We start from the raw sequence: 27,185 nt of genomic DNA on the forward strand, positions 1-27,185 counted from the left end.
CCGGGCCCTGTTATAAAACAAGTGATCACAAAACAACCCCGTGGGGAATCTGCTTCAAATGCAACCGTCAAGTGGAGAGAGGGTCGGATCCCATCCCATTTAAACAAACAATCATGCCAGGGATGTCTTCCAACGGAGCCTCCAGTCCGAAAATGAAAAAAAGTCCAAAAGCAAGAACAGTACAGTAAGAGCATATCAACCGATCTCAAAACTCTCATCCATAATTATCGTCCAAGAAGCCCCAGAAATCCAAGTCCCCCCATCCCGCGCCCGCCCGATAATACGCAACAAAGTCTCTCTCTCTTTCGTCTTGGGAGTGATAGGACATTAGCCGTACACACACGCTATCAAGTACCGCAAAATAGCTTTGTGGGGCTCAAAGATCGGAGACCCTCACCGACCCCTGGAAGCAAAAGTGGCGATTGGGGAACTTTCCCTGCTATGTAATTCTTCTTTTCTCCTGTTATGGAGGACGATTCCGGGGCTTCTTCTTCTTTCTCGTTGTGGCGTTCGAACTAGGGAGGGCTAGCTTTGTGCGGGGAAGGCGATGGAGAAGTTCTTGATGGAGATGGAGAATTTCTGCTTGTTCGGATTGAATGACATGTAAAACGAGGATGTTCAGTGACGGCGTCGTCATGGCGTAGGAGTGGGAGTGGGGGGATGTGGCAATCATGATGTTGCATTGCATCTTGCCTGGATTCAGTGACCGTGTAGATTTGGTAGTAGTAGTAGTATGAAATCGAGGAGCATCTCGTTTAGATACCGACTCTGTGGATTCACGATAAACACAAGAGCAAGACAAAGATGAACCCTGCAAGATATGTATATACGATGATGTGGAGAAGAAGATCTTGTAAACCCAGCAAACATCTCTCTATCTTCAGCTTCTACTCATCAACTCATCTACTGTAGTCTCTCCTCATCTATCCAGACTGTGTACATCGCTCACCTCCTCGATAACACACTCAAACAGAAGAACCGCCCTGCCCCATGAAATCAAACATCCACTCCCGAATATCCGTCCCCCCAGCTCCCCCCGTCGCACAAGACCGCTGCCCAAAGTCCAAATCCAGATCCATCGTGTTAGGATACGCAAACCCTTCCTCCCACAGCCCAAAGTCCATCCCCGTGCTCACGCTCTCGTCGTAAAACGGCTCGTTCAGCGCATCATTGTCCACGGCCGGGAAGTTGAACTGCCCGCCTCCACTGCTCGCGGCCGTGTTGTTGTTGTACGCGCCGATAGGGTAAGGTGGTGCCATCGGCATGTGCGGCGTAACAATCCCCTTGCCCTTATTGATCCCCATCGGAGCGCCTCCGGGCTGGAACCCGGACGGCATCATGTTGAAATGTTGGCGAGGAGCCGCAGCGGGAGACGCGAGACTCGAGGAGCTCGAGCGAATGCCGGCCAGCAACTCGTAGCGAGCGCCCATGTGGCTGTTTCCGCGCTCGCCCATGTTCCGCAACAAGGCAAGCCCAGCTTCCATGGCCAAGGTATTGGCAGCATTGTCAGGAAACGCCGTGCAAACCATGACGAGCACAATGGTGGCCGAAAAGATATGTTCCCCGTCCATGTAGCCATACGTTGCTATGCCCGTTGCTGTTAGCCGTCATCTCGTGAGACTGTCAAAATCATCACTAAGGGGGGGCAACTCACCAACCATGTCCTGCTGCGCTGTAATGGCCATCATGTTGATGACATCCTGCGCCGCCGCAATACACATCTCAATGACTCTCACCGTCGTCTGCGAAAGCCCTTCCTTCCAGTCGCGCTCCTTCTCCGCCGCCCCATCGCCGCCCCGGATCGCCTTCAGCCGCTTCTGCACCACATGGAAGAGCAGCGGCCTGACCGTCATGTTAATGCACTGATAGTAATGCGCAAAGGCCCCCACGCTCTCGCGGCTAAACGTCAGCCGCAAAGGGTCGAAGCGCAGCTCATCGGGCAGCTCGCGATTCCACTTGGACAGCGAGAGGATGATGCTCTGCACCGACGCCATGAGGCTCTTGCCGGACTTTGGCGCAGCCTTGTTCGATCGGCGGTAGATTGTCATGTGAATCCGGCCGAGGATCCGAGACAGCTCGGTGTAGTGGCGCAACACCACGGCCGGGCAATACTTGGGGTCTCCGGGCAGCGGCGACGGCATGTCGACGCCAATGTCCTCGTCCTGGATGGTGATGGGATTGCCGGACTTGACGCACAGGATCCTGTCCAGGCTGTATATGGACCACCAGACCCGTCGTCGATGCTCCCTCTCCGCTTTATCCAGAACCGGGCCCTGCTGAGAGCTGTAATGAGGGTTGACCTCTTGGTGCAAGCCAAGCGAGATGGCCATGCGCAAAGCCTTGCCGATGTACTGGAACGCAGCATCGCGGCGATTCATATTCTGCATAAAGTATCCCGCAAGCGCCAGCGTCTCGACACACAGAATGGAGCCCTCCTCGTGAGTCTCAGGGAGGAGGTTCAGCGCATCGCGAAAGTAATCGAAGCCCGGCGGTCCTCGAAAGTCCACCCACTGATTCACCGAGTACAGCTGCCCAAAGGCCAAGACGATGAGCACCTTGGCATACTCCAGGCACGCCGTCTTATCAGCGGGATCCGGCAACCCGCCGTATGCCTCGAGAAGCAAGCGTTCAAACGACTCGCGGGGGTCGGTAAAGGCAAAGATGGTGCCAATGTACATGTACTGTGCTGCAAAGAGCCTCCGTGCCATGTCAATGGGTGGCAATCGCGAGCGTATACCGAACACAACCTGTCGCCTTGATGGCAGGGCATCGGGCTCGTAGAAGTTGGAGACTAGATCAAGGCTCCCATCGTCCCCTTGGAAGCCCGATAGCTTTCTCACATTGCGAAGGAAGTTGTCCGCCGACGCGGGGCCTTGGAAGCCTGAAGAAACATCAGAAAATGTAGCATCTAAGTGTTGCAGCAGAGGCTTACTCGTAGATACGTTGTCCAGACTGAGCTGCGTAAAAGGCTCAAGCAGCGGCTGCTCATCCTCGAAATCGTCATCTTCGTCGTTATTGCGGTGGCGATGCGCAGCGATCGAACCGCCAGGCTGCATACCTGCATCAACGCTGTTTAGCACATCGAAGCTCCTCCTGGTCGGATACTGGGTAGAGCCTTTTACTTACTGTCTAAAGCCTTTGCTTTCGCCTCAAGCTCACGCAGGTACGACTCATTCACAAGAATCTTCCTGGCCCCCTCGTAAATGCACGTAAGTCGAGAATCACGACATCTCGAACAAGTAGGCTTCTCCTTGGAACAATACGAGCGCCTCTGACGGCAGTTCATACATCTAGGCAGAAGAACAACACACATATAAGTATACGATAACCCAAGTCATATCTGAGTCAGTTTGCAACGCGAGAAAACTTACGCGACCGGCCTCGAGGTAAACTGCTCCGCAGCCTGTCCAGCGGAACCCTCAGGAGAAGTCATCCTTTCCATCTCGTTATGCCAAGTGACGATGATGCCACGAGCCTATGGAACGGCAGTATCACCTGTCGTGAAACTCTTTCGACTCGGAGAACCCTGCGAGATGTGGGCCATGGAGAGGGACCGACCCCGTCTCTGCGTCGTATTTGATGTTTCCGGACCCAGGCCAAAGCAGCGATAGGACGCTCAAGAGCCTCAACATGGCCCTTCGCGAAGGGAGCCTTGGAGGATCGCGAAAGGGCTGCAGGCGATTTGAGCTGCGGGCTGCTATCCCGACGTCGAAATGGACAGTCAGCCCTGCGTAGAGCTGCCTGTCTGCTGCACAGCCGCTTCAGCCCTACTTTTTGCTGATATGAAATTTCAGCCCTCTCTGTCCCTTACAAGAAGATAATGGCAGTCTGCAGCATCTGCTCTCAGCCCCGTATCAGCCGTCGTCGATATCAGCCTCAGCAGCTGATCTCGAAAATGCAACATGAAAGACAGCCTCAAATCTCGGCTTCCGCACCCCCCAGCCAGCCCGCCCCAAATCCAACCTCCGCTTCCCATTCTCCAACATCGGAACCCCATTCCTGCAGCCTGTGGCCCCATTTAGTAAGCATCCACCTCCCACTTGGCCGTCGGGAATCGACCCCGACAAGCAAAACTCCTCCCCATTAGCCTCTTCCTGGCTTAGACCAGCTGCTGGGCGTCATCCCCCGGCCCTGCGTCTCGGTTTGCGGGGACCCACACCGGCAGCCCCGCGGGATTCTGTGCCGCCGCAAGAACTCGCAAACCGTCGGGAACCCAGAGCATTGAATCCATCATGGTTCTTTCAGCGGGGGAAGAGAGGAGGGGAGAAGGTGTCCGAGGCCGGTGCGGAACTGAAGATGGAGAAGATGGAGACGTGACGGGGAAATGCTGTGCTTCCGCTCTTCTTTTCTCTTTGCTCCATTTGTCAATCTTTTTGCCTCCTCACCTCCTCGTCAGAAGCAAGGCGAGCTTCGATCCAACCTTGTATAAAGAAAGGGCCTCTCAGCTGGGCTGTCGTTGCTGATAGAACACATCAACACAACACCCGTATACCCCCTCCCCCAAAAAAACAACCTCCCTCCCCAGCAATGGCCATCAAGTCCCTCCGCATCAGAGTCTCCATCGACCGAGGCGGCACCTTCACAGACGTCCACGCCTCCATCCCCGGCAGGGACGACATCATCCTCAAGCTCCTCTCCGTCGATCCGGCCAACTACCAAGATGCCCCGACAGAAGGCATCCGGAGGATCCTCGAGCTCGTCACGGGCGAGCAGCTGCCCCGCGGCCAGCCCCTCGACCTCTTCCACTTCGAGTCCATCCGCATGGGCACAACCGTCGCCACAAACGCCCTCCTGGAGCGCAAGGGCGAGAGAGTCGCCCTCGTCACGACAAAGGGCTTCCGTGACCTCTTGGCCATAGGGAACCAGTCGCGGCCTCAGATCTTTGACTTGTCAGTGTCGCGGCCAGAGGTTCTCTACGACCATGTGGTCGAAGTAGAGGAGCGCGTCACCATGGAAGATTACACCGAGGATCCAGACTCTGTAAAAACCACACCCACAGCGCAAGACGCACAGCTCGTCGCCGCAGTCACAGGCGAGACCATCCGCATCCTGCAGGAACCCGACCTCGACGTCGTCCAGAAACAGCTCGCAGAAGTATGGAACCAGGGCTTCCGCTCCATCGCCGTAGTCTTCATCCACTCCTACGCCTACCCCAATCACGAGCTTCTCGTCGGCAAGCTCGCTCTCGAGATGGGATTCTCTGTCACATTGTCATCAGAGCTGCAGCCCATGATCAACGTGGTTCCCCGCGGAACGTCCGCCGTTGCAGACGCCTACCTCACCCCCATCATCCGAAAGTACATCAGCTCCATCGAGGCAAACTTCCGCGGCGGATTCTCTTCCGCAGACACCAGGATCGAATTCATGCAGTCAGATGGCGGCCTGGCTGATTACCGCAAGTTCAGCGGCCTCAAGGCCATTCTCTCGGGTCCTGCGGGCGGCGTCGTCGGCTACGCCCAGACGTCGTGGGACGACGAGGAGAGGCGGCCCATCATCGGCTTCGACATGGGCGGCACATCAACGGACGTGTCGCGATATGCAGGTGTCTACGACCACGTTTTCGAGACCACGACGGCCGGCATCTCCATCCAGTCGCCGCAGCTGGATATCCACACAGTCGCAGCGGGAGGCGGCTCTATCCTCTCCTGGAGAAACGGCCTCTTCAACGTGGGACCAGAGTCCGCATCTGCCCACCCGGGCCCAGCCTGTTACCGAAAAGGCGGCCCGTTGACCATCACGGACGCAAACCTCTTCCTCGGCAGGATCTTACCGGAGTACTTCCCCAAGGTGTTTGGTCCCAAAGAGAACGAGCCGTTGAACCGTGAAATCGTCGAGCGCAAATTTGCCGAGCTCACAGACGACATCAACAAGGACAGAAAGGCCGCTGGACTGTCCCTGTTCTCGCCAGAAGAGGTGGCCCTCGGCTTCCTGAAAGTCGCCAACGAGGGCATGGCCGGACCGATCCGCGCTCTCACAGAGGCTCGCGGCTACGATGCCGCCGACCACCATCTGGCTTGCTTTGGCGGTGCGGGCGGACAGCACGCTTGTGCCGTGGCCAACGTCCTGGGCATCTCCCGCATCATCATGCACAAGTACTCCTCCATTCTGTCTGCGTACGGCATCTCCTTGGCTGATGTCGTTCACGAGACGCAACGCCCCGCCGCCATCGTCTACAGCCCGGAGACGGAGACTGAGATCCGGTCTCAGCTGGAGAGCCTCGCCCAGCAGGCCACCGACGCGCTTGTGAGTCAGGGATTCTCGGTGGACCAAATCTCGCACAACTCGTACCTCAGCATGCGATATGTCGGCTCAAGTAGCTCGCTCATGATCCTCAAGGGCCGCGACTGGGACTTCAAGCGTGAGTTTGAAGAGGCTCACAAGCGCAGCTTTGGTTTCCACTTCCCAGAAAAGGACATCATCGTCGACGACATCCGCATCCGAGCCGTTGGCGGCACCGGCGCGAAGCAGACCAAGACTCCATATGCTCAGATGAAGAAGATTCAAAGCGTCAGCGTTCCTTCACCAAGAGCGGATGGTACAAACCCTGTGTATTTCGAAGGCGCCGGACGTGTCGACACGCCCATCTATGAGCTTCAGAAGCTCGCAGAGGCATCGCAGATTGCAGGCCCGGCACTCATCATCGACAACACCCAGACCATCGTCGTCGCTCCCGGAACTACAGCCACCATCCTGGACAGCTACGTGGTCATCGACGGCGCGCTTAACTCCACAAAGTCCAGGAACAACGGCGAGCAGGAAGAGTTCAGCCCCATCCAGCTCACAGTCTTTGGCCACCGCTTCATGGGCATCGCAGAGCAGATGGGCCGCACACTCAGACGAACCGCCGTGTCGACCAACATCAAGGAGCGCCTCGACTTCTCATGCGCCATCTTCAGCCCCGACGGCGGCCTCGTCGCCAACGCACCGCACGTTCCCGTCCACCTGGGATCCATGCAGTTTGCAGTCCAGTACCAGCATCGCCTCTGGGAAGGCAAGCTCCGCGACGGCGATGTCCTCATGTCGAACCACCCTTCGTGCGGCGGCACTCATCTGCCTGATATCACGGTCATCACTCCCGTCTTTGACGGAGAAGAACTTGCCTTTTACGTTGCCTCTCGCGGTCATCACGCTGATATCGGCGGCATTCTCCCAGGCTCGATGCCCCCTACTTCGTCAGCGTTGTGGCAGGAAGGCGCTTCGATCAAGTCTACCAAGCTCGTCAGCCAAGGCCGCTTCGACGAGGCAGAGGTAGTCAGACTGCTCCTTGAAGAACCCGCGCAGTATGAGGGCTGCTCGGGCACCCGGAGATTGCAGGACAACATCTCGGACCTGAAAGCCCAGATCGCAGCCAACGCCAAGGGCATCTCGCTGATCAAAGGCCTCATCGAAGAGTTCGGCTTGGCCTCCGTGCACAGGTACATGTACGCCATCCAGCACACCGCGGAGGATGCCGTGCGAGCCTTGTTGAAGGCAACCCGTGAGAAATACGGCCCGGAGCCCCTTGTCGCGACTGAGTATATGGACGACGGAACCCCTATCGCTCTCTCCATTAGCATTTCGCCTGATGGATCCGCCGTCTTTGACTTTACTGGCACTGGCCCTCACGTCCTGGGTAACACGAATGCCCCCATTGCCATTACGCACTCGGCCATCATCTACTGCCTTCGCTGCCTTGTGTCGTCTTCTGTCCCTCTCAACCAAGGCTGTCTAACACCCATCAAGATTGTCATTCCGGAAGGCACTCTTTTGAATCCAGGAGACGGCCTCGCTGTTGTCGGCGGCAATGTGTTGACGTCGCAGCGTGTAACAGACGTTGTCCTCCGCGCGTTCAACGCCTGTGCTGCCAGTCAAGGCTGCTGCAACAACCTCACCTTTGGCACTGGCGGCAAGGATCCGATCACGGGAGAGCACAAGGAGGGCTTTGGCTACTACGAAACTATCGCCGGAGGCTCTGGTGCCGGCCCCAACTGGGTTGGCCAGAGCGGCGTCCACACGCACATGACAAACACTCGAATTACTGATCCCGAGGTGTTCGAAAAGAGATATCCGTGCATTCTGCGGCGCTTTGAGCTACGCAAAGGCTCGGGAGGAAAGGGCCGCAACAGAGGCGGTGACGGAACCGTGAGAGAGATTGAGTTCCGCGTGCCCGTGCAGTGCTCCATTCTCAGCGAGAGGAGATCGCGTCGCCCTTACGGTATGGAGGGTGGAGGCGACGGCGCGGCTGGTCTGAACTGCATCAAGGTTACGGATCCAGCAACAGGACTGAAGAGAGTCATCAATATGGGGGCCAAGGCTACCACAAGGCTGAATCCTGGAGACAGCATAGTGATTCAGACGCCCGGAGGGGGTGCTTGGGGGAGAGTTGAGGCATGAACAGAAGAATGTCCTGTAGTATGATGATCCTTTTGTTGATATACCTGGGTAGGCCAGACGACGGGAGCAATCTTGATATTGAGATAGTTAATCGACCATTTGCTTGGTTTGCACCCTTTCAGCACTTTGTCGATTCACTGTACTGTGACCACCCGAGTCTGTAATCACCGTGATATGGGAAGTTGCACTTTCAGAGAGCAAGAGAAGCCGTTGCAATCGCGGATTGATGATCCTTCAGATCTTCGATGGCAATGCCGGGATCTCCTTAGGAGCGCAGGTCAGCACTCTGTTGGTGTTAGTGGTTGTGCTAACACTCTGTAACACCGCCGTAATTCGTCAATATGATGCCGGCAGCCGATGTTTCCACGCGAGATCGCGGAGGATGCCGCTAGACTATAACGCTGGAAGCTGATGAAGTGCTTGGACGCGAGATGGTTCAGGCTCTGGTGCTGGGTTTCAAGAGCAACGTGGTGCGACATGGCGGTGCTGAAGCCTTCATATCATATGAGTAGCATGCATTATTACTCAGATTTGACCGAGACGGTTCAGACCGAGCAACGGGCACGAGTACTTGGCAGAAAGGTGAGACTGCGGTTGCATTTTGCGAACGTGCGCAGTCTGTCAACCTGGCCAGGGTCAGTCAGTCGGCATTCAACCAGGAAAAACGGCAAACTGGAAACCCTGAATGGAGGTTTGCGATGCCTCCCACGAACATGAAGTCACCTGCAGGGAGCCTGGCTCACATCGTGCTTGCGTCGCTTCAGCGCTCTCAGGGCACCTGCAGGCACCGGCAAATCGCCATCAGGGCGCCCTGGCAGCACTAGAGCAGTGCTAACAGATTAGCGTTCCCGCTAAGCGGCCAAGTGCCAGGAACCATGCAGGAACGAAATCAACGGCCACCAATCAGCGGCTGCTCGGAAATGAGGGCATTCAGAGGTGCGCACCAACGGAGCAGCCGCAACAGCCCCTGATGGAATCACAATTGTCGTCGCTTGCTGTGAGCATCATTTGTAGGTGGAGATGCTAAGCATCGACGGTGCAAGGGGTCCAGCACGGGCCCGCGAGGGCATGAATTGCAGCGAGTCAGCAGCGCCCATTCTTCGTCTCTATGCTCTCTGTTTCTTCGAGACCCCTGTGGACAAGTCGGGGTTAAGATCGGTTCTGGTACGAGAAAACGTGCGGAGGAGGGGCTCGCTTTCGACCGTTGAGGTGCAGATCCGACCATCTTCAGCTAGAGGGAGCGACGATTTGCCCTGTCAGCCCGTATTGGGCATGATTCGACGAGAGGACGAGGCGGCTGCGGCGGCCGAAGTTGGGCGACGATTGGCCTGGGCGTGGTGTTTTGGGCTGCCCAACGATTGGGAGCGACTCAGACTCATCAAACGACGGTAAATGATGTCTGCAGCAGGGAGCAGAGAAGCAGCTGCTGATTCGGATTGATGACATGGGACGACGATGAACCGTCAACAGAAGAGGAAGCGTGAAACAAACGTCGAATCAAACGCGCATAAAGTGCTGAAGCTGCGACACGCCTGGCGTCGACAGCAGCAGATTTGGGCTTGGCTCGGGCCTGGCACTAAATTGTCTTCAACTTCAACTTGTACCCGGTCTGACACACGTTAATCTCGTCCCCTTGCGTGCGCGCGTAATGCCCAGGTCCCGAGTACCTGCGTCTGCCCCCGAGCAGCCATACAATGCAAAGGTCCCTCCTACCCCGGCAGCCCTCGAGGCCGGCCCCGTTTTTGTTTGGGGAGCACCTTGACGCCACCATTGGCTGGTGTATCCTGGCGTCTGCCCTCGAGTCACTCCGCCCTGCGATGGCGCCTTGGCCGAGTATTTCTCACGGCAAGGCCTTTGTTTCGCCTTCTCGCTCCTCTTCTCTCCTCCTCCTCCTCCTCCTCCTCACCGGCTCCTCCGTTTCACAATCAGCAAACAAAAGACTTCGTTGGCAAAGTCTTGTCCATTCCTTCACCCGACGCAACTCTTGGATATCGACTGTCCATTGCACATTATACCCTCCTCACACGTTCTTTTGCACCACGCACAACAACAAGGCACATACCATCCGCTGCTTTTCGCGCATCCAATTAGTCTCAAGGTAAGAAGAGGAATCCGCATGGACGCTCGCTGGGGGCTCTGGAGGATTCTGATTGCTGATGGCGCGCAGTATCTCGAAAAGGACCAGCAAATCACTGCAGATATCCACCATCTTGCTTGAGTCCACCGCCATACTTGCAGCCTCACTCTCACCTTTTCCATCTCACGCATCTCTACGCGACGCTTGGATAGCTCGTCCGCAAACTTGCACCAAATACCGCAACACCCAGCCCAAGAATCAAGATGAAGTTCTCCCTGTTCGCCATCGCCGCTCTGCCGGCTCTTGCCCTCGCCCAGTCGACCACCACTGAGACGTCGACCACCGTCCTGACCAAGACGGTCACGCTCAAGAAGGTTCACACCGTCACCTCCATCTCCTCGTCTCACAATGCCACCACCACCCATGCCGCTGCCACCACCTCGTCGCACCACCACCTGGTCGGCACCGCCGTCAGCAGCGCGACCTATTTCCAGCCTACCGGCGTCGTGTCCAGCACCGGTGCGCCCGTTGCCTCCGCTACTGCCACCAAGGGCCCCCAGAACGCTGGTGTTGCCCTTGAGGCCAGCAAGGTCGCCCTGGCCGGTGTTGCTGGCATGATCATGGTCGCTCTGATGTAAATCCAGGCACTGGAGTGCGAATTTTCGAGAGCGGGTGACGTGGGTTACTTTTGGATCCATCGACAGCCATCTTTGACTTCTTCCTTCCTGGTTTCTTTTCCTTTGTCATCTTGAACATAAAAAACCCTTTCTGTTGTATGACAAGCTACGACCTTTCACGACCTGCCGACGACTTCAAAACGTGCTTGGCTGAAAAAGGGACGGCCCCTTTTCGTCCACAAAGGCCTGGCGGTCTCATTCGATTCTTTATTTATGCGCGCCAACGGCGCTGCTGGGCTCATTCATGTCTTGATGCTTCCTTTCTCGGACATCTTGACTACTCCGCCGTTTCAGCCTCTGGATGAGATGGACGCTGGCACTTGCCTCGTCTCAACTCTTCATACGACCTGGAGCAGCACCCGGTGCGTGCAAACACGCCGGCTGGAGTCTGAGCTTCAATTCATTCATCTTATATTCTACCATTTTGTTCCTACCAAACACCTTATACTAGGCGATTCTTCATTCAAAAATCTTTGGATCTGATACCACGGGCATACATTCAGCATGCTGATGTACTTTTTACTTCGCGGGGGAACGGGCTTTTTCGCTTCTGTTGGTGATACCCCTTTTTATGTTGGTGATGGAGGGTCGAGGGCTTGACGAGGCTTGCACGGCCGAGTCCAGTCCGCGACCTGACGGCTTGTAGTCTTGGCGCATGTTCTCTGGGGCTTCATTCGGATGCTGGAGTTTCGGACAGAGGAGGCTTGGTGTTGCTGGGGATCAACATGCGGTGATGTGTTGCCTGGATGGATTCTGTTAACTAGGCTGTACAATACATGTTGTCTGTATACTTGATGATGTATTCAGTGTGATTTACGTGTGATTCGAGTATATGTTGAGTAATCCCTTGACATCCAAGTCTGACACAAATGTTGATACTATCGGGAGTTCTTATACCCGCCTCTATACGCCATCACATCCGCATCATGGCAGTTCAGATAGCCAAGTCTCGACATCGCCATGCCTCAATAGGGCGCAAAACGACACAAGACGACCAACCTACAACTCCTTCGATTATTAAATCTCGCGGTCATCCATCTGCTGAGTCAAGCCATCTCCCCCAATGTTTGCTGAATAAAGAGGCTGGCCCAATTGGCGCCATCTCAGCTCCGGCTTGCGGCGCCACGGCTGCGGGTCCCATCGGCTCTCCAACTTTTTTCCCAGAGCTTCACAATCTCTTGCTTATCAACCTCCCAAGCCCAACAAATCCCACCAACAAACCAGGCGGGATTCTCGGGAAGGACAGCCTCGCATCTCCTCAACCACAGCGCCGTGAAGATCACGACATCTCGCGCACAAATCGCCAGAATGGCCTCTCTCGCCCCGTCGCTGCAGCGCGCGCAGATGCCCGTGCGAAGGGCCCTCGCCGCCTCGCCCGCCCTCCGCTCCCTCGCCACGCTCCCGCCTCATCCCGCCGACCCCAGCGAAGCCGTCAAGCAGCCGTCGTCGTCATCGTCGCGCCCGCGGACGTACTTCAAGGACAAGGCCGTCGGCGACTTCTCCGACTTCGTCGCGACCTCGTCCCCCGCGCAGGCGCTCTCGCCCAGCGACGCCTACGAGCTCAAGACGGCCGAGGTCGGCCCCGCGGGCAAGAAGCGCACAATCACCCGCCTGCCTGAATGGCTCAAGACGTCCATCCCCGCCGGCAACGACAACTACAAGAAGATCAAGTCGGACCTGCGCGGCCTGGGCCTGCACACCGTCTGCGAGGAGGCCCGCTGCCCCAACATCTCCGAGTGCTGGGGCGGCTCCGACAAGAGCGCCGCCACGGCCACCATCATGCTCATGGGCGACACCTGCACCCGCGGCTGCCGCTTCTGCAGCGTCAAGACGAGCCGCGCTCCCGCCCCGCTGGACCCCCACGAGCCCGAGCACACGGCCGAGGCCCTCGCGCGCTGGGGGCTGGGCTACGTGGTGCTGACGAGCGTGGACCGCGACGACCTCGTCGACGGCGGCGCGCGGCACTTTGCCGAGACGATCCGCAAGATCAAGCACAAGAAGCCGTCGTTGCTGGTGGAGGCCTTGACGGGCGACTTCGGGGGCGACTTGGACATGGTCAAGATCGTGGCGGAGAGCGGGCTGGATGTGTATGCGCACAATGTCGAGACCGTCGAGGGCCTGACGCCGTATGTGCGCGACAGGAGGGCGACGTTCCGGCAGAGCTTGAAGGTGCTCAACCACGTCAAGGAGGTGCGCGGCAACGAGGGCATCATCACCAAGACGAGCATCATGCTCGGTCTGGGCGAGCAGGAGCACGAACTCATGGATGCTCTGAGAGGTACGCACACACACAAAACCCTTCCCCATATCGAACAATCAGCAAAAGCGGAAACATAAGATGGTTTAGCTAACACAAACAACGCAGAGCTGCGAAAAGCCAACGTCGACGTCGTCACCTTTGGCCAGTACATGCGCCCGACCAAGCGCCACCTCAAGGTCGAAAAGTACGTCACCCCCGACGAGTTCGAGATGTGGCGCCAGCGAGCCCTCGACATGGGCTTCCTCTACTGCGCGAGCGGGCCCCTCGTGCGGTCGTCCTACAAGGCCGGCGAGGCCTTTATCGAAAACGTGCTGCGGAAGAGGGCCGGCGACAAGGCGGCCGCTGTTGCGAGCGAGGGGCTGGGGAAGGCGGTGGCGTTGGATGCGACGAAGGCGTAGTGACATGTTGATGAGGTGTCGAAGGCGAAGCGACACGTTGATGAGGTGTCGACGAGAGAAGGAAAAGAGCTTACAAATCTATTTGGTTTGGGTATATGGGCGTTTTTGCAATTGCAAGGCTGGATTCCTGTTAGAGAGGTTCATGATTCAACGATGGAACAGCGAAAGAGTCTTCAACAATGGCTCTGATAGATGTCGTGACAATATGCTGCATCGTAACTATATGCTGCACGGCGGAACGGAGGTTCATAATATATACACATCATTCCTCCCAGAAAATAAGAAACCACAGTACTATAACCAAGCATCAAAATTCGTATAGAGACAGGGTATCAACTCTATCCCCACCCGCCTTTCACTCATTCTCCCATATCCTCTTCAACGCCATCAACCCAATGAACACGGCCTCCTCCGTCCGAATCGTCCTGCTCCCCTGATTCGGCATGACGTCCACCCAATGATCAAACAGCTCCCTGGTCTTGCCCCCCTGGATGCCCATCCCGCCCAGCTCCTCGTCATTCATCGCCGCATACTCGATGCCCCTCGGCCCGCCAAACACAATGAGCACATGGTTAAACTGCACCCTCTTCGAAGCGGGAAACTCCTTGGAAACAGGCGACCCCCGCTCCGACGTACCAATACTCAGATCGTACCCGTTCTCGTACGGCGACTCCGTAAAGACCGCCGATAGGGAATTCGCCTGCCGCACCGTATAACCCCAGTAATACCCGGCCTCCGTGCGCGGCGCATGCGGATGCACGCACTGCGCCGGCTGGCCCTCCTCCTCCGCAATCTTGAGCGTGACCCTCGTCTTGGGCGGAATGTCCTCCTTGATCTCGACGGGCTTCTCCAGCCCGACGTCCACCAGCGTGCCCTCGCCGGACCTCGTCATGCCCGCAATCGTCACGCCCTCCCTGTACATCATCCACTCCTTGATGTGCGGGTGATGCGGCGTGTCCAGGCCCGGCAGCGAAGACGTCATCCGCAGGTTCGGGTGCAGCGGGAACAGCGCCTTGCGCATAAACGGCGGCGCCTCGAGGTACGACAGCACGTGCGTCAGGAAGTGGCACGGGTCCGTGTCGCCCGTGTAGACGGACTTGTCCGTCTTGTGCGGGCGCGTCTTGACGGGGGAGTCGTCGTAGACGATGACTTCGTCGACGGAGAAGATGGCGAGGGCGCGCGCGATGCGGCTCGGGACGGCGATGCGCTGTTCGGCCGTGGCTAGGCTGTGATTACCTTGTGAGCTTTTCCTTTCCATCTTACAGTAGAAGGAGCCAGGGATTGAATGCCATACGTTGCGATGGTGCTGCTGGGGAATGCCACAGAGACGGTCCATTCTCTTCCCTCGGAGGCGGGCACGGCGGCGCTCTGGCTGAATGACTGCTGTGAACCGCCATTGTGCGCGGTTTTGCGCTTCTGGAGAACAACTTAGCATGAGATTGGAATACAGAAGCATATAAGATGTTCGTCGACTCATACCTTTGCTTCTCGCTCCTGATACGACATGGTGGATGTGTTTGTTGCTGGATATGCCTATGCGGTCCGAATGCCGAAGCATCAATTCTTCCAAAATATTTTGGATTCTGCCGGAGGGTGACCCACTCGGCTTCTTTACCGCCTACCGCATTGCGCGGACGGTTGTTGCATCACCATCTGACCTACTCCTACCCTGTCCTTATACGATGAGGACAGCAAAACCAACACCAGACTTCTTCGATTGAAAGCGCATTCAAGAGCTCAGCACGCAAAGTCTCGATACCCGCATGCCTTTATCTGTGACGAGTAGCTGCCTTACCGAAGGAGGTCAGTTCGTTCGATAGGTGTACCCCTGCTATCCAATCTATGGAACATCCATTTTACCTCACCTACGGACTCAACCTGTATCAATATGACGAGGACGTGGCCATTTGACCTGTCATCATACGTCAGAGGCCAAGGTACAGCAACCTAATTCTGTCTCTTTGCTGGCAGATGTAATCTCCCGCCCACTTCCGGCTATCGACAGCGTATATATCAATCTTGTGATGTGATGATCTCTTTTCAGCGGCCAACGCTGTCTCAACCGATGAATGACAAGCCAACAAGCACAAAGGTATTTCTCTGAATAGAGAAGGATATCAAGATGTGAGCTCGAGATCGAGTGTGTCTGCCTTCCTTCGTGTTCAAAAACTGAGGCAAGTCCAGCATCTCTCTATCATCGTCCATGCAACTTCCCATCACGCCTTCAGAAGGCTTCAGCGATGATCCGTTGCAGGCTCGAAGAAGCGATGGCATAACCACAACGTGCTCAAGGCCGAGGGATCCTCGGCCATGGTAATGCAAGAGACCTCCTGCATCCGTCTTGAAAGAGCAATCCAGTGAAGAGCTGCGAGACAATCTCGAGGGCAATTATTCACCTAGACGTGCCAGCCCGGTTTACTGATGCTCTCTCCCGTTCTTGACTACATCCCATGCAGTGGAAAGGAAACACTACTTATCTGCCACTGTATTCTGTACATGATAGGCGGTGCTGTTTCATTCCAACCCTTGCATCGCTCGCCAATGAGAACTGCCAGCTGGATTGTAGGCCTCCCACCATGCAGCTGGCCTCCCGCTTTGCAGCTGTCCGATCCTACTCTACCAGCTGGAACGAGATGGAGCCTGATTCGAGGTTTTCCAATGGCAAAGCACAGAGTGGATATGAGGCAAACAGAGAATCAGTCCTCGAGCATAAATCTGATTCTTCTGCCCATCAATTTTCTTTTGCCTTCTTCAACCCGTCTACTCGCGCTTCTTTGGTGAACTCAGTGCTCGTTTGCAGCATCACGCTTCGTCATGGGTTCTAAAAGCAACGGCCACTCAGGCCAAGGCCTGGGGAACCGAGCCCTTCTGGACAAAGTCGACAAGCTTCGCGAGCTCGGAATCTCTCACCTCGTGCCTCTGCCTCAGGTCAGCCACCGCGCAAGAATCTGCGGCCGAGCACTCGCTGACTCGTCTACAGATGGTCGTCGTAGGAGACCAAAGCTCCGGTAAATCGAGCGTCCTCGAGTCCTTGACCGGATTCCAGTTCCCCCGTGCCGCCACTCTATGCACTCGCCATGCCACAGAAATCGTCTGCCGACGAGAGCCCACCGAGAGCGTCGTCGTGTCCATCATCCCACACAATCCGTCTCCCGAGCGGGAAAAGCTCGTCAGGGGCTTCCGACGATCTACGGACAAGATTGTCTCGGATGACTTTCCCAAGATTTTTGAAGACGTTAGTACCATCTCCACCGCTCCTATCGCTCCTCCGTCACGTAAAGAGTCTTAGCTAACATGAATTATGCAGGCTGCCAAGGTCATGGGCATTAAGCTGTCAGAGAATGACAGCGGCGGAGGCAGCGCTTTCAGTCTTGATGTCCTCAAGGTTGAAATCAGCGGCCCCAATGCCGACCACCTCACCGTCATTGACGTCCCTGGCATGTTTGAGACTGTAACTCCTGGAGTCACGACGGAGTCCGACATTGACCTGGTGAAGAACATGGTCAAGCGATACATTGAAGAGAGTCGAACCATCATCCTGGCCGTGGTTCCCTGCATCGTGGATATTGCCAACCAGAAGATCCTTCGCCTTGCAGCAGAGGCCGATCCTCAGGGCAAACGAACGTTGGGAGTCCTCACCAAGCCCGACCTTTGCATTGAGAATGCAACCAAGGCCGTTGTCTGCGATCTAGTCAACGGCAAGCGTCGTGACCTGCTTCTTGGCTACTGCGTGGTCAAAAATCTCGGCGCAGACGATGTGTATGGCAACATACACAGTCGTAACCAACAGGAACAGTCTCTATTTGGACAGGCTCCTTGGAACACTCTCCCCTCTGACAGGGTGGGCATCGCCGCGCTCCAGACTCGCATCCGCCACCTTCTTATGGACCGAACTCGTGCAGAGTTCCCCCATGTCAAGAATGAAGTCATGCAGAAGCTCAAGAAGTATCAGGAGCTTCGGGCTGACTTGGGCGAGTCGCGAAGCACCACCGATCAGCAACGAGCATATGTGGGCAAAGTTGCTTCCAAGTTTACGAGGCTCAAAAACTATGGCCTGGATGCCTATTACACTCGCCACGAGTTCTTTTCAAATCCCGAAACGCGACTGATTACGAGGATGCGAGCAATCAATGAAGCTTATGCCTATATCATGCGTGAGAAGGGTCATACCAGAGAATTCTTCATCGACCAGAAAACTGAAGCACAAGAGCCACGCAAGAGATTCGCTGAACCTCTTGATTCTTCACTCCTCGGAAATCGATCTTTACTCTATCGCCGTAAGGTTCACTTCAAAATCCCACGGGACGGAGAGGATGATCTGAGCGACCTTTTGGCTGACTCCTATTGGTGTCCGGAGCCAATAGTCGGCGGTATGTTGGACCATATTCAAAAGCAGTATCTCGGATCACGGGGATACGAGATTGGTACCGTAAGTCTTTTCCCGCCCACTATCGGGGTGAAGCATGCATACCGGGTTATTAACATGATCGCATAGTTCAACAATGAAATGCTGCCTCACACCTTCAAGGAGCAAGGGAGCAAATGGCGACCCATCACGCGTGCGCATATCTCGAATGCCATACTGATCGTTCACCAATTCATACTCCAGATCCTGGAAGAGAGCTGCCCTGATGCCGCCGTTTGCGATGAGCTCTGGGCGTTTCTCTTGGACGGCCACGACGGCGAAGATGGCCAAGAGCATCACGAGGGCCTTCTCAAGCGGTACGCGCGAGCGATGGAGCAGGTAGAATTTCTGCTCAATCTCGAGTTTCAGAACAAAACCATCACCTACAATGCTCGTTTTGAGGAAAAGTTCAACCAGCTGAAGCTCGACTCGGAGGAGGATTCTCTGGGATGCTTAGCCAAGTCGTCTCTTGAAGAGATGGGACTGACTATTCACAACGTGTTGCAAGCGTACTACGACGTTGCCCGGGACCGCTTCGTCGACGTTGTCTGCCAGCAAGCGATTGACCACTTTCTGCTATACGCAGACAAGGGCCCACTCGAGGTGCTCTCAGACAAGGTTGTCCTCAACATGTCGGCAGAGCTGCTCGAACGCATCGCCGGGGAGGACCTGGCCGTCAAGGAGCAGCGAGAGAGGCTCGAAAAGGAAATTGAGTCGCTGACCCAGGCACTCAAAATATTGAGAAACTGAGGGAATTTCCTCATGTCGGAGCTCGCTTCGGGGAATGTGCTGTTTCGCAATTGAAGAGATCGATAGACTGATGGATATCGGGAAGCTGTTGACCCATTTCTTGCGTTGAACGATACGTAGAGACTGCGTTCAATGGATATAGATCCATCCCGATAGACTGATGTTCAATTTACACACGTCAATCCCAAAAAAGCTAACCGTCTACCTCTCAAGCAACGAATACCAAAGAATCACGATGACATCCCCAAACAAACAAAACGTAAACCAAAAGCAAGCACAATTCCATCCCCAAGCGAAACAAACAAAACGCGAATAACAAAAGACAACGCAAGCCTCTCGTGTATCCTTCACCCATCCACCACTCCCAAAACCCCCCATCATCATCATCATCCACCTCCTCCTTCAAGAGCATCTACATTCACCGCACGTGTCCATCGCGCTCGACGTAAACCTCCCATCCGCAGTGCACCCCGAGTGAATGTTGGACGCGGAGCAAAAGTCCTGGACCTTGGCCGGGCACGTGAACCTGCGGTTCGGATCGATGCCCGAGTTCTGCGCCTGCTCCGCTGGGAGGGCGAGGGCGAGGGCGACGGAAGCGATGGATGGGAGGAGCGTGAGGAGCAGAGATGTGCACTATTTGTGACGAAAGTTGTCAGCTTTTCGTTCGCTTTTGTTTGTCTGGAGGAGTGTGTGTTGGAATGTGTGATTCTGTTTACCTTCATGGTCGGATTTGTTGCCAATTTGAATCTTGTGGCTTAAACGTGTGATGGGTTGATCACGCCGGCAAACGCAAGTGGAAGATCAAACAACAGCCGGGTGAAGACAAAAAGGCAAGATCTTCGCCTTTGTATGTACACCAATGTTGCTTTTCCGATCGACGATCAAAGAAGCAAGATCTGAATTAAAAAGGATGATGATATAGCAAGTCAATCAAAGAAAATCCGGGGGGAGTGGCGGCCTCAACGCCCCCTTTTTATGCAAGTACTCAGATTTCGCTTTTCCCGCACACGCCCTTTTCGAAGCACCAGGTAGGTAAGTAAAGTAGTCTTAGAAGTAGTATCCAGTCTCATTCGCAAGTCAAAACCTCTTACCAAGATTTCTTGGTTTCCCATTATCAGCTTGTATTAACAGCTGCTTTTTTTGGAAGGGAAATGTCTCAGAACGCCACCGCCTCCCCTCTCCCCCTTTCGTCGGGTCCCCTTGGCACTACTATCGTGAAAGACGGCCGAGGCTTGGGTCCGCTGAGCTGGACAACTTGTCTCTCTCTCTCTCTCTCTCTCTCTTTCTTCTATCCTTAGAACTAACTAGCAACACTATCCCCTCTCTTCTCATTCCTAAAATTCGGGCTTTCTATTGCCGGAATAGTAGTTGCTAGCTGCATGGTTAAGCGTACTTCGTAGATCACGATGAGAGACAAAAAGCGGACGACCGAAGCGAAAAGAAAAAGTCCCAACGCAAGGGAGAATATTTCTGGCTCCCACCGAAGTCATGCCATACCGCACTCAGAGATCTCTTCCCCCCATCTCCCATCCCAATCCCAGTCAAAAACGAGTCTCTTTGCTTTTTCGTTCTAGATGCTGCACCTCGTAACACGAGGCAAAAAACGATGGGAAAGCAGAATGTCTTGGAAGTTCGGAGGTGACATCCGTCTCTTTCCGGGGTGGTGTCAGTCGCCAATTCTTCATTATACGTAAGGTAGCTCATGTTTTGGGCATTGTGCTGCTGATAGTGCTGAGGCGGATCACTGATTTCGGTATATATAGCAAACGTTGATTGCCCAACTCAACAGTTTGTATAGACAAATTGTATAGATCGAGGCGGCAGCAAAACAGAGTAGGACAGGTCGGAATCCCCCGAACCATTTCCAACCCTCATCAGGATCCTACCTTACCTGTAATACGCCACTCATCACCGTCACAGCTCCCTTTCCCCAACACTCACAAGTCTCATTTCCATTCTATTATTATACCCACACTGAACACATCCATCCATCCATCCAACCATCCATCGTTCCATATCGTGTCATACAAATCATTTTACAGCCTAGTACTACTGTACTACATACTATTACTTCCCTTGATCAAGGTAACCAGCACTGGCGTGGCTTGCTATAACAGCAAGGAAACCGTAAACCCAAGCTAAAAGGCGCGAGGCACGAGGCACGCAAATTCCCATGCATCCAGACTCCTCATCTCGCGTATTTCTTTTGTCTGACTTCAGCTTTTCTCGCAAAGTGGCCACCCCGTCACATCCCCGTCCCCTTCAAGTCCCTTCGCTCCCTTTCCACTAACCCAGGCCCTTTTCCCTCCCGGATCGATTCATCCGCCGACATTGCCTCGTATTACTACGACCAACATGAGCCCAGCTTCCCATCACCAATTCTTTCAAACTCCCAGTGAAACTAGTCGTGAAATGGCATGCCGTTCCAAAAAAAAAAAAAAAAAACGACTGTTACTTTCATTCATTCATGCTAAAACCGCTAGACTATCACCAAAAAAGGGACAAACGATGGTCAGGTCCAGTTCCCTCCTCCACGCCTCCTTCACTTGCTCATCCTCATAACAATCATTATAGCAAAAGAAAAGAAAAATAGTCGTCAAGGGGCTCTGAGATGGTCAAGCGAACACGTGTTCTCTTATTCTGCCACGCATTGCAAAAGTAAATATTCAACCATCCCAGATCCTCACAGAAAGATAACAGGATCAGAACCCAAAATGCAGTAAAGCCGCCAAATCAATCAACAAACACGCAGATCCTGTGTAGCTCGTCCAAAACGTTTTCCGCCTCTAGATATCCTCATAATGTCATAAGCGCCATGTCGGCGAAACAAAGGAGAGGAAGAAGTAGAAGAAGAGTGAAGAAAAGATTTATCAACAATGGATAGACGTGATAAAAAAGAGTAGAAGATAAAGAAGAAGAAAAAAAAGGTATCGTCATGTCGAAGAATGAAGAGATGAAGAGAGGGAAGCTCGAGACAATCATAGCTTCAATGAGCATCTTCGCTCAAAGAGCATCTTCCCAGCCAGCGTCAACCTCCACAGTCGTCCCCAGCGCTGCTCTGCCCTGTCGGATCATGTCTTGCAGTTGCTTGTTAAACGCCGCCATGCGCTTATCGGTATCGTCCTCTTCCATCTGGCGACGAGCGGCCAGCTTCCTCGCCTCGGCATCCAGCCGCGGGCTCGCATCAACCTCCGTGGGTTTGCTCGTGGTGGCCACAGAAGCCACGCTGTCGCGTCGACGACGCCCTGACAGGGTCGACGGCTCGGCCACCGCCGGCGCGATGGTGTGTCGGCGTCTCTTGCCCTGCTCAAAGGTGGAGAGCGCGGCCGACGATGCGACCACCGCCGAAGAGTTGGCCTTGACGGGGATCCTGCTGGGCGCTGGCGACTTGGGGGCGCTGCTCACGGCGGTCGCCGCCGCCGCCGGGGCTTTGAAGGACGCAAAGGAAGCCGCCGAAGCCGGCTGCTGGGTCCGGAAAAGGCCGGCCGCATCCGACATCCGGCTGCCCGGACGGTTCGCGGCGCGACTGGCCGGGCGCAGAGGAGCAGGGCTGGAGGTTGTTGCGGGCGTCGCGAAGCTGCTGGGAGGGCCCATGCGATGATCCGCCACCACAGGCGTCTGCTGCGCCCGATGGCGAGGCGACACGCGGGACGAGGTAGGCGTCTTCCGCGGCGTCCTCGCTTCGGGCTCGCGGCTGGGCTCCTGGATCATGACCCAGCTCGCGCCCAGCTCGCTGCCGCTCTCTGTGTGTCTGCGCTTCTTGGGCGCCGGGCCGGTGGGCGTCGACGTGCGGCTGTCAAAGGCAGCGTCGTAGCCGACATTGTAGGTGCCGGTGCCGTAGTGGTTCCGCCTGGGGAGCTGGTCCTGCGCATGCCGTGGTCTGTCCCCCCGGCGTTGCTGGTGTTGATGATGCCGTCTTGGCAGCTGTTGCTGCTGCTGATGATAATAATGAGGAAGATGCTGCTGCTGCTGCTGCTGCTGCTCCTGCTGGTCGCTGCCTTGAAAGTAAAATGTCTGATCCCCGCTGGACCCCGTCTCGTCCACGCTGACGCCCGCAGTCGTCATCTTGTACGCCGCACCGCCTCCCGCATAAAAGCCCTTGAAAGCGCCGGCCTTGCAAAACTCCCACACACGCCCAACGACGTCGCCAATGGTCGACAGGGAAAACGTCCCCCAGATGCCCGATTGCGAAGTCTGTAAAGGCTCGGGCTGGCTGAAGAGCGGCGTCGGCCCGCTGGCGCTGTCGTACATGTCCTCGCGCGATCGCTTGGTGCCGAGGGCCCGTCTGTAGTCGGAGTCGGAGTACATGCTCTCGCCCATGGCGGTATCAGCATCGCCATCGCCGTCTCCGTCCATGTCCTCCGAGCCCGCGCCGATGACGGGTGTGTGAAGCTGGCCGGCCAGCGCGTAGGACCTCGACTGTGCCCTCGCAGCAGCACCGGCAGCCGGGTCGCTCTCCATGTAGACGTCGTGGAAGAAGCTGCCGGTCTGGACGCGCGGCACGCTGCTGCGGCTCCATTTGCGCTTGGACGACTCGGCGGCAAAGGCCGACGACGACGACGGGAGGTAGTCAGTGCTGGAGCTGGGCGAGACGGGCGGGCGAAACAGGCCGGGATGGACGCCGTCGTGGAACGTGCCGGACATGTGGAAGTGCGAAGGGAATGTCATTTCGGAGCTGAGCTGAGCCAGGCTTCGTCTTCTAGTACGTAGTATAGCTTCTGTTCTTTCTGTCTCTGTCTTTCTTCCCCGTATTGCCGGTCGGCCTCTGTCTCTCTGTCTCGGTGTCTGTGGATCGGGATCGGGATCGGGCTCGCTGTCGCTGCTGCGGAATGAATGTATGCTGGAATCTGCTGCCTCTATGTCGCTGGCCAATGATTCACCGCAAGGACTCGCTCAACTCGAGACGCCCCGAGTCTAGCTGAGCTGAGCTGAGCTTCGCCAAGCTGCAGCAAAAGGGAGAAGACAAGCGTAAAGGGCAGACAGGCAGCGAGCTTGTGCGAGTGAATGGATGGACGCTGCCCAGCTGACGCGCCGCTGCTCCAAGTTCCTGCGACGTAACCCGGCGATGATGGTGGTGGTGCCCTCGACTTTGCTCTCCCGTCTGTCTCTGTCTCTGCCTCTCTCTCGTCTCGCTTGGCCCAAGGAAGGGCACACGTTTCTGGCTTCGTCCCCGAACTGATTGTGCTGCCTGATAATAAGTGACCGCCCCCCGAAGAAGAAAAAAGTGTCTTGCTTTTTCCTTGTTCCTTGTTCCCTGCCTGCTCCCCCGTTGGCTGACTCGCTATTCCTTTATCGCCTCCCGCCTCGTGACCCTCCCACTGTTCGCAGAGATGGCTGTTTTTCCCTTTCGTCACACACACACCCTCTTTTCGGCTGACTTTTTTCTTGTTCCGCGGCTGCGCCTTTGGAATGCGGAGTGTGGCGGCGCTGAGAGACAATGAGGAGGAGAAACGAGTAGTAAGTGGTAGAGTAGGTAGGTAGGTAGTAAGTAGTAGGAACAAGAGAAACAGGGATGGCGAGGGACTCGGAAAGACTGCAATCGCCAAAAAAACGGGACCCGGTGATCTGTGAGGCTCCTCTTCCGTTGCAGCAGCTTGCAGCACCAGCCCGCCCACAAGGTACCTAAGCTGCACGGTAGCTGTGGCTGTAGCTGTAGCTGTAGCTGTAGCTTAGCAATAGGTATGACAGCCCGAGTTCCTGCAGCTCGAGAAGGTGTAGAAAAAAAAACAATCAAATAAACAAAGAAGAGAATAGGGGGAATTCCCACGAGTGATATATACCAGTATTATCTCGAATCAACAATTCCCCTTCCTCTGCTTCACGTCGTTCGTTTCCCCTCAGTTTTGCTTGAATGATGCACGAACCTCAGCAAGAGCAGTTTGCAGCAGCGGTGAGCAGAAAGCAGTAAGTAGGAAAATGCAACACAGAGAGACAGACACAACTCGGAACCGGCTAATATGGACAGACCCCAAAGTGGGTTTTTTGCTTGCGCCAAAAATGGTCCAAGTGTGAGTTGAGAGTTGAGCCCGCTTTTGCCTTTGCTTTTCCCAGCCTCCGCAGTTTTCCTTGCCTTTTGGCCCTGGTTACTCTGCATTGACGGACCGGCCTTTGTTAGGATTCCGCTACTAATACTACCTGTGACAGACAGAGAGACAGACAGACGGCAATTGATGCAAGACAGACTCACAAAATTCACAGCTACACAGTTCACCCACACACTCAATCAACACAACTACTACCATTACCTGCTCTAGCCCGCTCTCGACTGTGCATGTGCGCAACAACGGCAGCCAAACGGAAGCCAATCCGGTTCGCCCTGCTCCGTCGGTGTTTCTGTAGGTATGTACTGTATGTAGTGTTTTGGCGGAGAAAATAGGGCGTCGCTCTCCTCTCTCCCCCCCACAAGCACACACATCACCGCTGCACTATGCACTGACCCGAGCCGCCGTCGTTGGGGTCACCAGGCACCACCAGCCCGCTATTTGTTGCCAGGGGCAATCACGAGAGAGGTTGCGGTGACTGTGGTCAAGACGGTTGGGAGCTCCATCAGAGTGCGAGGGATTCCATATGCATGTGAAGAATCAACAGAGCTTAGTGTCATTGTCGGTGATAGTCGTATTGACAACCTACACAAATCGCAAACAGCACGCATCAACCCTCTATAGCTCTCTATGCTTCCAATCCCGAATGTGAATTCGCCCAGTCTTCCTATAGACGCCCACAGAAATCAAGAAGCAAGTAGAAAACGTGTCACAAAGCATCGCACGGCTTCGTAATTCGCACATCATCCCCGATCATAGTACTCCTCCTGCCCGCGGCTCGTCTCCGCAGAAACACCCCCCTCTGTGCCCTTCTCGCCGTGAACATGCTCCCTATTCTGCCAAAAGGCATCCCTCTCCCGGAGCAGCTCCTCTGCCCACTCCTTCATCTCGGGCAGTGTCACCTTTCGGGCGACGTACGCAAACTCGCCCAGGTCCACCTGTCCCTTGCCCTGCTTCTCGTACTCGACCATCTGCAGCATCAGCTCAATCTTATCCACGTCGTGCACGAAGTGGCTGTCGAGCGTCTTCGAGTCCTCGTACTCCTGCCATATCGCCCTGATCTCGGCCCCGACGTCGCCTCCTGCAACGCCGCGCAGCAGGTTCTTGGTCAAAAAGTCCATCGTCTCCGCCTCGCGCCGGTTCTTCTCCGTCTTGGGGACGCCGTCAACGGGTGTAATGTCGCCCACCAGGAGCTCGGCCATGTCGTGGATCAGCGCCATCCGCATGCACTTGGGGAGATCCAGCCTCTTGGCCAGCGCAGGCGGCGCAAACATGGTGATGAGGGACATGCGGTACATGTGATCTGAAATCGACTCGCCCCTGCAACAAACGAAAACCTCCAGTCAGCCATTGTGCGCCAGTAACCGCTCCTCGCATTGCCTCCCAGTCAACTCACCTCTCGATGCCAAACCGCCGCCACCCCTCGCGCTTCGTCGTCTTGAGTCGAGAGAGCATGTGAAAAAAGGGAATCGGGGAGCTTGACCCCTCGACAGGCGCCTGGTCGGGGATCTCCTCCAACACTCGCTTGACAGACCACTCCCCGGACAGCTTCACGGCCGGTGCAAAGCCAAGATCTGCGTCGCCTGTCAGCTATACATGGTCGATACCTGGAGATGCGGGAAGCACAAAGGGTCGAGACGCACTGGCAACGGCATCGGCAGCTTTTGCGCCATTCGGCGTCTCTTCTCGTGAGCCCATGATGCAGAATTTTATGTTGTTGCTTTGTTTATCTATCGTCGTTTCTCGCTCGCCGTCAGGGTTCCTGTTCGTTTGTTATCGGCAATCTTTTTGTCGCGGGGTTCGAGGCGGCAGAGCGGGACGAGGCTGGAATCGGATGTGCGCTGAGAGAGAGTGATTGCACAGAAAGGAGAAGTAAATAACGGAGAATGAAGTTATTTCTCAATTGAGGATAGAAATAACAGGGATGAAGAAGAAAAAATCAGAGCAAGAGAGCGGGAGGAAAAGCTCAGAATCTGTTATCAGCATCGCGTCCGGAAGCCGCCGCCCTTGGGCTCTTTCCCGCCGGGACCGTCAGTAGCCAGGAGTGGGCCCGACTATCGATTAGGCAAGTCGTAAAGGATAGCAGGGACTCGGACTTGGTACGTTATAGTAATACCTCCTTTAGGAGCAACAACAACTTGAACATGATAGTTCCAGAGAATGATATATCGAATCCCACCGAGACGAGATAAAGCCGTAAAGGA

At 55.4% G+C, this 27,185-nt stretch overlaps 9 protein-coding genes across 9 annotated transcripts; 4 read left to right on the top strand and 5 right to left on the bottom strand.

The window, feature by feature from the left end:
• Positions 1-965: 965 nt before the first annotated feature.
• On the bottom strand, positions 966-3,433 carry BBK36DRAFT_1160935 (hypothetical protein; the record flags this gene model as incomplete). Its single annotated transcript, XM_024894331.1, has 5 exons — positions 966-1,585; positions 1,655-2,881; positions 2,933-3,058; positions 3,127-3,188; positions 3,372-3,433. The coding sequence occupies 5 exons, from the start codon at positions 3,431-3,433 to the stop codon at positions 966-968; spliced, it is 2,097 nt and encodes a 698-aa protein (XP_024748089.1).
• A 1,087-nt stretch (positions 3,434-4,520) lies between these two features.
• On the top strand, positions 4,521-8,380 carry BBK36DRAFT_1135909 (5-oxo-L-prolinase). The gene has a single exon (XM_024892800.1). It carries the CDS (start codon positions 4,528-4,530, stop codon positions 8,371-8,373), a length of 3,846 nt encoding a protein of 1,281 aa, XP_024748090.1. The 5' UTR covers positions 4,521-4,527; the 3' UTR covers positions 8,374-8,380.
• A 2,333-nt stretch (positions 8,381-10,713) lies between these two features.
• On the top strand, positions 10,714-11,088 carry BBK36DRAFT_1160937 (hypothetical protein; the record flags this gene model as incomplete). The annotated part of the gene is made up of 1 exon (XM_024894332.1): positions 10,714-11,088. The coding sequence occupies one exon, from the start codon at positions 10,714-10,716 to the stop codon at positions 11,086-11,088; it is 375 nt and encodes a 124-aa protein (XP_024748091.1).
• A 1,347-nt stretch (positions 11,089-12,435) lies between these two features.
• Positions 12,436-13,785, top strand: BBK36DRAFT_1142707 (Lipoate synthase; the record flags this gene model as incomplete). Its single annotated transcript, XM_024893537.1, has 2 exons — positions 12,436-13,405; positions 13,493-13,785. The coding sequence occupies 2 exons, from the start codon at positions 12,436-12,438 to the stop codon at positions 13,783-13,785; spliced, it is 1,263 nt and encodes a 420-aa protein (XP_024748092.1).
• Positions 13,786-14,140: 355 nt separating this feature from the next.
• BBK36DRAFT_1122677 (DUF171-domain-containing protein) lies at positions 14,141-15,291 on the bottom strand (the record flags this gene model as incomplete). The annotated part of the gene is made up of 3 exons (XM_024890970.1): positions 14,141-15,029; positions 15,080-15,201; positions 15,265-15,291. The coding sequence occupies 3 exons, from the start codon at positions 15,289-15,291 to the stop codon at positions 14,141-14,143; spliced, it is 1,038 nt and encodes a 345-aa protein (XP_024748093.1).
• Positions 15,292-16,599: 1,308 nt separating this feature from the next.
• BBK36DRAFT_1170455 (hypothetical protein) lies at positions 16,600-18,940 on the top strand (the record flags this gene model as incomplete). The annotated part of the gene is made up of 4 exons (XM_024895447.1): positions 16,600-16,713; positions 16,766-17,020; positions 17,093-18,214; positions 18,281-18,940. The coding sequence occupies 4 exons, from the start codon at positions 16,600-16,602 to the stop codon at positions 18,938-18,940; spliced, it is 2,151 nt and encodes a 716-aa protein (XP_024748094.1).
• A 402-nt stretch (positions 18,941-19,342) lies between these two features.
• Positions 19,343-19,662, bottom strand: BBK36DRAFT_1160941 (hypothetical protein; the record flags this gene model as incomplete). Its single annotated transcript, XM_024894333.1, has 2 exons — positions 19,343-19,573; positions 19,657-19,662. 2 exons carry the CDS (start codon positions 19,660-19,662, stop codon positions 19,343-19,345), a joined length of 237 nt encoding a protein of 78 aa, XP_024748095.1.
• Positions 19,663-21,943: 2,281 nt separating this feature from the next.
• Positions 21,944-23,626, bottom strand: BBK36DRAFT_1177397 (hypothetical protein; the record flags this gene model as incomplete). Its single annotated transcript, XM_024896062.1, has 3 exons — positions 22,971-23,626; positions 22,346-22,790; positions 21,944-22,243 (listed from the first exon to the last, which is right to left on the bottom strand). The coding sequence occupies exons 1-3, from the start codon at positions 23,606-23,608 to the stop codon at positions 21,944-21,946; spliced, it is 1,383 nt and encodes a 460-aa protein (XP_024748096.1). The 5' UTR covers positions 23,609-23,626.
• Positions 23,627-25,724: 2,098 nt separating this feature from the next.
• BBK36DRAFT_6200 (hypothetical protein) lies at positions 25,725-26,679 on the bottom strand (the record flags this gene model as incomplete). The annotated part of the gene is made up of 3 exons (XM_024898376.1): positions 25,725-26,301; positions 26,378-26,555; positions 26,625-26,679. 3 exons carry the CDS (start codon positions 26,677-26,679, stop codon positions 25,725-25,727), a joined length of 810 nt encoding a protein of 269 aa, XP_024748097.1.
• Positions 26,680-27,185: the final 506 nt, after the last annotated feature.

This window comes from Trichoderma citrinoviride (assembly GCF_003025115.1).
Source record: "Trichoderma citrinoviride strain TUCIM 6016 unplaced genomic scaffold BBK36scaffold_10, whole genome shotgun sequence".
NCBI classification, from domain to species: domain Eukaryota; kingdom Fungi; phylum Ascomycota; class Sordariomycetes; order Hypocreales; family Hypocreaceae; genus Trichoderma; species Trichoderma citrinoviride.

Excerpts from the sequence above, each read along its gene's own strand:
- BBK36DRAFT_1135909 (XM_024892800.1), top strand. The coding sequence starts at position 4,528 with ATGGCCATCAAGTCCCTCCGCATCAGAGTCTCCATCGACCGAGGCGGC.